The sequence below is a fragment of the Cynara cardunculus genome (assembly GCF_001531365.2).
Source record: "Cynara cardunculus var. scolymus isolate 2C chromosome LG 13, CcrdV1, whole genome shotgun sequence".
Classification (NCBI taxonomy): Eukaryota; Viridiplantae; Streptophyta; class Magnoliopsida; order Asterales; family Asteraceae; genus Cynara; species Cynara cardunculus.
The window spans coordinates 40,332,836-40,342,830 of NC_037540.1; the positions used below are offsets into that span (position 1 = coordinate 40,332,836).

The window sequence follows — 9,995 nt, forward strand, 5'->3', positions numbered from 1 at the left end:
ATCAATTTGAAATTCTTTTAGTCAACATATTATCATATCTTTGATATTCGTTAACATATCATATTTTTAGATATTTATTTTAATTATATTATAAAATATTATAATTAATTAATTTTTTAAAATACTCATTTTAATTATTTTACATGTCGACAAGCTAGTTTTTATCAAATATGATTTATTTATCAGTTATCTTATCAACTACCAGCTAACTTATCAATCATTAATTAGCTTATTAAATAATTTATCAAACATATCAAAACTTAAAAAACACGTGATTCAAACGTGTAAAAATCTAATCATATGATGGTGTTCTTAAATTTAAAAAAGGAAACCATAAAGGTGATGCCTAATTGGTTTGAGTTTGGCTTCGAAGATCAAAAGTACCAGGATGTCTCAGGTTCAAATCCAAAGAGGAATAAAAATCCCTTTGTGGCCACAAAGATTCAAATCCGGTGACTCCAGACTATCTACAAAATAAATAGTCGTCTTAAAATTATTCGGTTCGCATAACGGGTTGGAAAATTAAAGAAGGAATTGTGGATGGATTATTTTGTGTGTTTTTATTATAACACTTGTTCCATTTTGAAAGGTGGAAATTAAAAGTGAAATAGAATTTGTCTTCTCTTCTATGATGCTTCTTTTATGGATTCTTGTCCACTCACATTCATTTATCTTTTATTTTATAATTAAAATATATTTATTATTTCTTTTTAAAAAAAAGCAATTTCTCTTATTAATTAAATATTCTATAGAGAAATTCTCTTTAATACCCTTTCAAACAGTTAGATTTTTTAGAATTATTGTATCATGTGTTATTTTATATGATTTTTTTTATTTATGATTAGAATTAAATATAGTGATTAACATAATTGTTTCATATATATTTGGTTTACAATGTAAATCTTTTACATGTGTTTGAGAAACAAAAAATACACGTAAAAAAATTTACATTGTAAACCGATTACAAATTATGATCAATACTTTATTATGATTTGAATATTTATAGAAGATGATTAGGGTTCATTAATTATGACCAATACTTTATATTAGCAAACTATCTAAACTTTTATGAAATCTTATATTCATCAAATTAAATGAACGATTGAGATTGAATTGTATTGATTATACAAATGTAAAGAGTTACATAATAACCCACTTTTTTTTTTCTCTCTCTCTCTCTCTCTCTATTATCTATATATATAAATTCAGCGTCCAAAATAAGTTAAAAACATAAATTATTGAGTAAATTACACCATTGGTCCATATGATTAGGTCTGAATCTAGATATGGTCCCTCTTCTGAAATAAATACACTCAGATCTCGTGGTTTGCATTTCGTTTTAAGTTATGTCACTGATATTTAGGAGCCGTTTACCAAACACTTATCCGGGTAAGTGTTTATCAAGTCACGTTACCTCACATGATGAATATGGTAAGGACAAAAAATATTACCCGGTAAGAGCGACACAAGGACTAAGAGTCTATTCCGGTAAGTGAGAATGACGACTCTTACCACGGTAAGCACTTACGGGATAAATTATTACATACAATGTTATTTTGATGGACTAAAATCTTATCCGGTAAGTAAATAATAATGTTAAATTTTATCGGTAAATACTTATCGAGTAAGTCCCTTGACTCATTTCATATTTTGTGTCTTATTTTAATTAAGACACCACTTATATGATGCCACCTGTTCCAAACTTTTTCTTTCACCGACCAACTACTCCTCCCACATCCCCACCCTTCTTCTCTCGCTATGAACCTGCAACATGACCCCTTTCCCACCATTAAAAGGAAAACCCATATGCATCCACTCACATACGTACTTCGTATATAATACTCGCAAATGAATGTTATACACACACATATATATATATATACATACATATACATGGACAAATACATATATATATGTATACATACACAACATATAGTCTCTCCACTTCATCTCACCGGAGAAATGCTTCCATTTCCACCGGCGTAACACCCCATCCCCACTCTCTGCCACCACTGCTCTAATCTCCTCTCGATTCAATCTCAAAGACAACTACGATCTATTCTCGATTCAACCTCCAGTTCTAGCTTCTAATCCCTTAAACTCTTTGAAAAATGAAACTAGTCAAGGGTCCATTTATGTTTTTAAAAGAAATGGGTTAAAGAGGTGCATACATATATATATATATATATATGCAAAACTTGATCTATACACACACTATAAATATATATATACACATATATATATATATACACACACACGGGGTAAAAGTTTACTCATATATACACACATATCATAGGTGGTTGTATACATAATAGATTACTCATATATATATATACATATATATGTGTGTGTGCGCGCTAATGTATAGTTGCAGAAAACAAAGAGATGTTCTTTTTCCAGGTATGATCGGCCGACAAAGGAGAAAAAGGTTGGTTGGGGAAGGTGAGAGAGAGAGAGAGAGAGAGAGAGAGAGAGTGAGTGAGTGGGACACGTGGAAAGGTTGGATGGTGGCTTGGAGGAAGCTCAAGAGAAGGACACGTGTAGTGGATGATTTTCCTTTTTAATAGTAAATAAAAAGAAATAGTAATTTGACCTATTTACCCTTGACTTGACGATTTCATTAACGGTGTTAGTGTCATGGACCTAGTTTGAAATGAAATGCAAATTGCAGGGATCTCAGTGTACTTATTTCAAAAAAAGGATCATATCGAGATTCTGACATAACTACAGAGACCAACGGTATAATTTACTCTAAATTATAAATAAACCACAAGGTTTGTACTCCAAAATACCAAATACAAATATTACATAGCATAAATCCTTCACTATTGATCTTTAGAGTTACATACTAATTAGATTAAATCATTTTAGTTTTATTGAATTTTGTACTGTCATCCAATAACAGTCTGTTCCAATTTCATCAATAAAATTCAATATTATCATTTACTTATTGGATAAGATTTTAGTATACTAAAATGGCATCGTATGCAACAATTTATCCGGTAAGCACTTATGATAGTAAAAGTCATCGCACTCACTTCCCGGGTAAGACTCCTGGTCCTTTCCTCGCTCTTATGAGATAAGATTCTTGGTTCTTACCATATTTATCTAGTAAGATAACGTGACTTGGTAAACACTTATCCAGATAAGCGTTTGGTAAACTATATTTAAATTTTGGTAAATATGAAAAACAAATTAAATGGGATGAAAATTTGATTTTTACTAAACTGATGCATATTATTTATGATTCACTGTATTACGTTATAATAAATTAATATTTTAATTTATGGATTTATAAATTCTATTATTTAATAAAAAAAATGCTATAAAATAGGATTGATTTTCGTATTTATTTATGGAGAAATTTTTTGATTTGGTATCTGAATTATGTCATTTTTGACTTAAGGGCCATTTACCAAACATTTATCGTTACGTGCTTATCGGAAAATTTAGTACTATCATTGACTTACCGGGTAAGATTTTAGTCCACCAAAACGGTATCGTATGCAACAATTTACCCGGTAAACGCTTATCGTGGTAAGAGTCGTCCATCTCACTTACCGGGTAAGACTCTTGGTCCTTGTCTCGCTTTTACCGGATAAGATTTTTGGTACTTACCATATTCATCCGGTAAGGTAATGTGACTTGGTGTTCATTTACCCAAGTAAGCATTTGGTAAACAGCCCCTTATTTTATTTTCATTGATTATAAATTTGTCTTCGATGTATGCAAAATCGAATAAGTTTTGGTGTCTCTCATTAAAACAGACTTCCTACGAGCGTTCTTCAACATCGATCTCTTCCCCTCTTTTGTAGCTAGCGACATCTCTCCCTCTGATCCCTGAGAGATGAAAGACAACCCACTCTGCATCGTCTCTAAGACTCTAACGCTATGTTCTCGAAACCTTCTTTACGAAAAAAAGGAAAGGAAAGGGAGAGAAATAGAAGGAAAGTAAAAAATCTACGTGCTCTCGAACTTTTTTTGGAGAGAAAAAAGAGGAAACAGAAGAAAAGAAATCATAAGTTTCCTCCCAAAACTTTCCTTCCAGATGCTGGGAGGAAAGAGAAGGAAAGAAAATAAAAAAACCCTTTAAAAAGATTACTAAAATTACAAAACTACCCAATATTTCATTATAAACAACATATTTTCAAAGGGTATATTTGTAAAAAAAAAGACATTTCTTTTCCTTCCTTTTGCTTCCCTTTTGAAAACACAAATAAAAAAATTGTTTTCCTTTCCTTTCTTTTCTCCCCATATTCGAGAACACAACGTAAGTGAGGATGAGCACCATTTCAGACCATACACACCTCCATCAACGAGCATCCACTACCCTCTCCCCCCTCCGATCAGCAAGCACCACCCGTATCGATCAACTAGATGCAACTCATACATTTTCCCACTCAAGCCTTCTCCAAACCATTGGTGACTAAGGTCGTATTTGTCTTTTTGAACCACACCAACCCTGATTCATGGATCCAAGTCAGACCTCTTATAAATCGATTTAGGTTTTTGTTTTAGTTTGAATTAGGTTAAGAGTTTTGATTATAAGGTTAGTATCACAATTGAGTTTTGTGACTCAAATTGTTTGTGTTCTTACATTATTGTGATTTTGGAGTTTAGGTTCGTGTCGATTTAGGATTTTGAATACCCCTTAGTTATGATGGTGGTTGATGGTAGTCAGTGATTGTGGGTGGTGGTTGGTGGTGGTAGATGGTGTGTGTTAGCTAGCCAATGGTGATGGATGTTGGATGTTAGCGGGTTGGGACTCACTAAGAGATTGAAGGGGTATGCATTTTTATTTTTTCATTTTTATGTAATATATAATGTATAATAAGATAGATGAAAGATCGTGTGAGAAAAAGAGTTAATATGAGAAGCGTAAAAAGAGATCTTCATCCTTGATCATTTTTAATCTAATGTCACCCATGAATTGATCTTTATGAAGGGAATTGATCCGGTGCGTCTCACAACTGCTAATCTTCAAGTATGATTGATCCAAGGATGAATATCCATTCTTACCATTCTCCGTGCATCTCACAACTGTTAATCTTCGAGTATGATTGATCCAAGGATGAATATCCATTCTTACCATTCTCACTATAACTTATTTTCTCACAAGAATCCAACCATAATAAGATATCATACATTTTTAACATATATATATATATATATATATATATATATATATATATATAATAGGGGAAGTGTTCATTTGAGAATTGGTAAGTATTTGAGAAGTAAATAAACGATCTTATCTCTTCATCTGGTCAACATTTGCGACTTTGACTGTTAAGTATCAGTTAATTCCTCGAATTGGTATGCAGAAGATAGAAGAATATTTTCATAACTCTTACAAATATGTTGCAAATGGGTTCACATGTGAACCCGTATGATTCACATATGAACTATATATTCATATGTGAATTAGTTAATTAGTTTATATGTGAATCACAATGATTCATATGCGAATCAGTTAATTAGTTCATATGTGAATCACAAGGGTTTATATGTGAAACACACAGATTCACATATGAACCCGTTTGCCGCATATTTGTAAAAGTTAAAAACTATCCCTTTTGTTTTTCGCATAACAACAAATTTTGACCTGACAAAGTCACAATTATTGACCAGTCAAATCCGATCTTGATCGTATGAAAGACTAAAATCACTTATTACTTCTCAAAATAATTTATGACACGTAAAATGTTTCTTATCTCTTTGATTATGTCAAATGATTAAAATACCTTTAATTTAACTTCGAGTTAACAGATAAGCTTAACAATCATCAATCAATGGGAGAGATAGACGTGTCGATTTTGCATACGTTAGGAACAAATCTGTAATAAGTAATGACTATGGACCGATTTCATCAAATATGATATCGTGAAGGACCAAATCCGAAATTTACTCTTCATTTGTGTATTTTTATTTGTTATTTTTCATTATTTATTTTAACAAAAAAATCAGGAATATTTACAAAGCATATACCACGTGATTCGTTCGTGACAATCATGACACATAACCCTACTTCAAACCATGGTGAAAAATTGACCTAACTCTAGTAACATCCACAACACCGTAGGATGACAACAGGTGTCACTTTCGACGGCTTGGATTAAACCCACGTAGATAATCGATCGGTCACCCACCGCTATATAAACTAACACGACCCGTTCAATTCCTTAAACCTGAGTCTTTTTCAACCCGTGTGCTGTAGAGTGAAAATTTGTGATTCAGAAATGGGAAACCCTACTGTTTTCTTYGACATGACCGTCGGCGGYGCAMMGGTCGGSMRGATCGTGATGGAGYTGTWCGCTGAYACCACTCCGAGAACMGCYGAGAACTTCCGTGCKCTTTGCACYGGYGAGAAGGGARYAGGTRSTTCCGGCAAGCCGTTGCATTTCAAGGGMTCRTCCTTCCATCGTGTGATYCCGAATTTCATGTGCCAGGGAGGAGATTTCACCAGAGGAAATGGAACCGGTGGTGAGTCGATCTACGGAAACAAGTTTGCCGATGAGAATTTCATCAAGAAGCACACCGGTCCTGGAATCCTGTCCATGGCTAACGCCGGTCCCAACACCAACGGCTCTCAGTTTTTCATTTGCACTGCCAAGACCGAGTGGCTCGACGGCAAGCACGTTGTGTTCGGACAGGTTATTCAAGGAATGGACGTCGTTAAGGCTATTGAGAAGGTCGGATCTGGCAGCGGAACCACCTCGAAGCCCGTAGTTATTGCTAATTGCGGTCAACTCTCTTAGATCTATATCCTGATCTTCTGAGTCTTAATATATAGCTTACAGTCCTCCTTTAATCGTGTTGCTCGTGGTATTGTCGGTCATCTTGAGTTTTTTTTACTGATTGTGTGAGGTTTTATCTGTATTTCGTTGATTTCATCAGTGACTTTTGTTGATGAAATTAACTACTAAGTGATCCGTATGAAATAAGATTAGATTTAGTGGTCTCATCTTCAAATAATCTCGTCTTCTTCAATCTTTGTTGATCCATGCTTAGCTAGATTTCGATCGAAACATGCTTTATTTTCCTCTTTCAGATTTTCCCTAAATATCGGTTTAATTTCCTTGGATATCGGATTTTCATGTATATATTGTTGTAGTTTGTTTGTGATACTTGTGATATTTTCAATGGTTTTGTATGTGGCGAAAGATACCTGGGTATCGTTAGCATTTGATACGTGTTATATGATTTTTGTCTGCTTGCGTCTACATCTTCCTGCTTGCTATTTGTTTATCCATTTGACTTGTACAGTAGCACCCAATTATTGCACAGTTGTTGACTTTTGGCTATTTTTGCTGATTTGAATTGATCCTTTTGAGTCTAGTTCTTGTACACCACTTGGGCTTGAGTTATATGTTTCAAATCCATTTTCTTCTTGTTTGCTTAGTATATGATGAAGAACTGAAGGGGCTGTTTTTTAGTTTTGTTTGCATAGTATGTGCATAAGGGTCTGATTACATCTGAATTGGTCAGTGATTATTATATCTGTTTGGTAAAAATTTAAACCGTTATTAATGGTTCCAAAATCCTCTGAATCGTTTATCGTCTTTAACACCTGACCAAATCGTTCAGCGGCGTTCTTTCCCCCCATTTCCGTCTCCTTTTTGTTGATATCTGGAAACTATTACTTGTTCCTTGTTTCATACAATGATTTATGTGATTTCTGTGGTGTTTTGTGGTGTTCGTGAACTTCATTTCTTAGTTCTGCTTCATAATTGATGAAAGTTAAGGTAACTCTTTATCTCCTTTCTAATACTTGATACTTTTTGGTTTGTTTTTGCTATTCAAAGCAAATCATCATGAAAACATGAACCACCTCCATCAGGTATAGTTTTAGGTATGATTGAGCTTCTCTGCAATTAGAATGAGACATGGCAATCTTTCTGCATATATGTATACAACAGGGTTATATATGGAATTTAGAATGAACATTGTTGGCTTTTGCTTTCTTTAGAGGTTTCATCTTACTTAAAAGTTGTTTGTTTGAGGTTTAATGTTTTTTGATACACACATGTATGTGTGTGTATATATATATAGGTTGGGTGCACAAGAGACAATATTGTTTTCGTGAGACATGATTGTTGTAAAGGTAAAAAGAAACCGAATATTCACAGTAAAAACACTGTGAAAGTATGAAGTTTCAAGTGTAAAAATCATGTCGTGTGAAAACGGTTGTCTCATATGATCCCAAGAGTCTCTCTCTATATATATATATATATAGGTGGGAGTTTAAACGAGAACCCATTATTTTGTGAAAATGCTATAAGAGTTGTGGGTCTATACCTTTTTTTAACTAATAATTTAAAATTATAATAAATAAAAATAAATCAATAAGGGTAGTAATGTAATTAGGTATTTCTTATTATTTTTATGTTATTTATATTAATTGTAACTAAAAGAGTATTCGTGCAATGTAGCGAGATACATCTCGATTTTAATGTTTTATTTTATTATTTTTCTGTCAATGTTATAATACGATTTTATATGTTTTTAAGAAAGCAATAATAATTTTATTTTTGAATAAAATATAATTTTTTTTGTAAGGGTGTCCGGGCCAAAACCCGACTAATCCCCGACAAATTTGGAGGCTAAACATGACCCTACTTAAATGTCGCCAACACTGACTCGAACTCGGGTTCATGACTATGCCATGCCCAAGCCTTTACCATTAGGCTGGAAGGTCTTTGACATAAAATATAAATTTGAAGATATCATAAAAATATGAAAAATAATAATATTAATATTAATATCAAATCAATTATTTAAAAGTTCTAATTTTTTATGTAATTTTTTTAATTTATTTTGTTATTATAATTTAATTTAAATTTAATAACAAAATAATTTATTTTTGATTTAATAATATAACATTTCAATAATAATAATTATGTATTCTATTAGATTTTAATGATTATCTTAATTATATGTTATATTTTTTATATTTAAAATAAGTTGTTTTATCCTGTATTTGATTATGTTTATCTGCAGTTAATTACACGAATTCAGATATGGATCTTTAATAAGTTGTACTTACACACAATCTACTTGTAATCTTGAGTTGTAAGTAATATGCATTAATAAACAGTACTTTACGCATAAAAAATAGTTTTTAAGAGTTTTTGTCAAATGTTTTATAATATAGTATAGATTATCCCATGACTTTAGAATGGAAATCATTCACGTCATCACGTTTTCATCGTTTTATGTATCTACATATTCGATCATATTGTGATATTATCAGTTTCAAATTCTTTTTTTCAACCGAGAATGGAAGATTCCAATGGTCTGGGTAAAGAAGCTATTGTGATATCATTGCGATATTTATGTGATAAGAGTTTTAAATACAACCCATGTTCGATTATTGATTCTGTTGTGGTAAATATCTGATACACTTGAATATAACCCCTGATTGATTATTCTATTGTGATGTCATTGTCATATTTGTGTGATAGAGTATTGAATACAACCCTGTTCAATTACTTTATTATGATACTGTTACGATATTTGTGTGATAAAGTATTGAATACAACCCATTGTTCGATTATTCTACTGTGATATCAACTGCTGTGATAAATATGCGATACCCTTGAATACGACCTCTGTTCGATTACTCTATTGTGATATTGACTATGTTGTGATAAATACGTGATACACTTGAATACAACCCCTGTTTGATTACTCTATTACAATATCAAATGTGATGCGATAAATATGTGGTACAACCATAAAATAATCGTGGCCCTAGTCACTGGATAACCACTGTTGATGATGTTATCACTTCCCCCATGATCAGAGTAATCATGATCGTGTTATTTCAATGTTATCATTTCAATTTTACACTTCTACATCAAAATATTTTTGAAATTTTTTAAAACTAATTTTAATTTTAAAAATTCCTTAACTTCTGTTAGTTTGTGATTTAAAGCACAATGCTTGGTTTATAGACCATTCTCGCGTCTCGTAAATCATAGAGGTTCTTGTTT

At 32.3% G+C, this 9,995-nt stretch overlaps 1 protein-coding gene across 1 annotated transcript; it reads left to right on the forward strand.

The window, feature by feature from the left end:
* Nucleotides 1–6,186: 6,186 nt before the first annotated feature.
* LOC112525252 (peptidyl-prolyl cis-trans isomerase 1) lies at nucleotides 6,187–6,988 on the forward strand. Its single transcript, XM_025135292.1, has one exon. It carries the CDS (start codon nucleotides 6,240–6,242, stop codon nucleotides 6,756–6,758), a length of 519 nt encoding a protein of 172 aa, XP_024991060.1. The 5' UTR covers nucleotides 6,187–6,239; the 3' UTR covers nucleotides 6,759–6,988.
* Nucleotides 6,989–9,995: the final 3,007 nt, after the last annotated feature.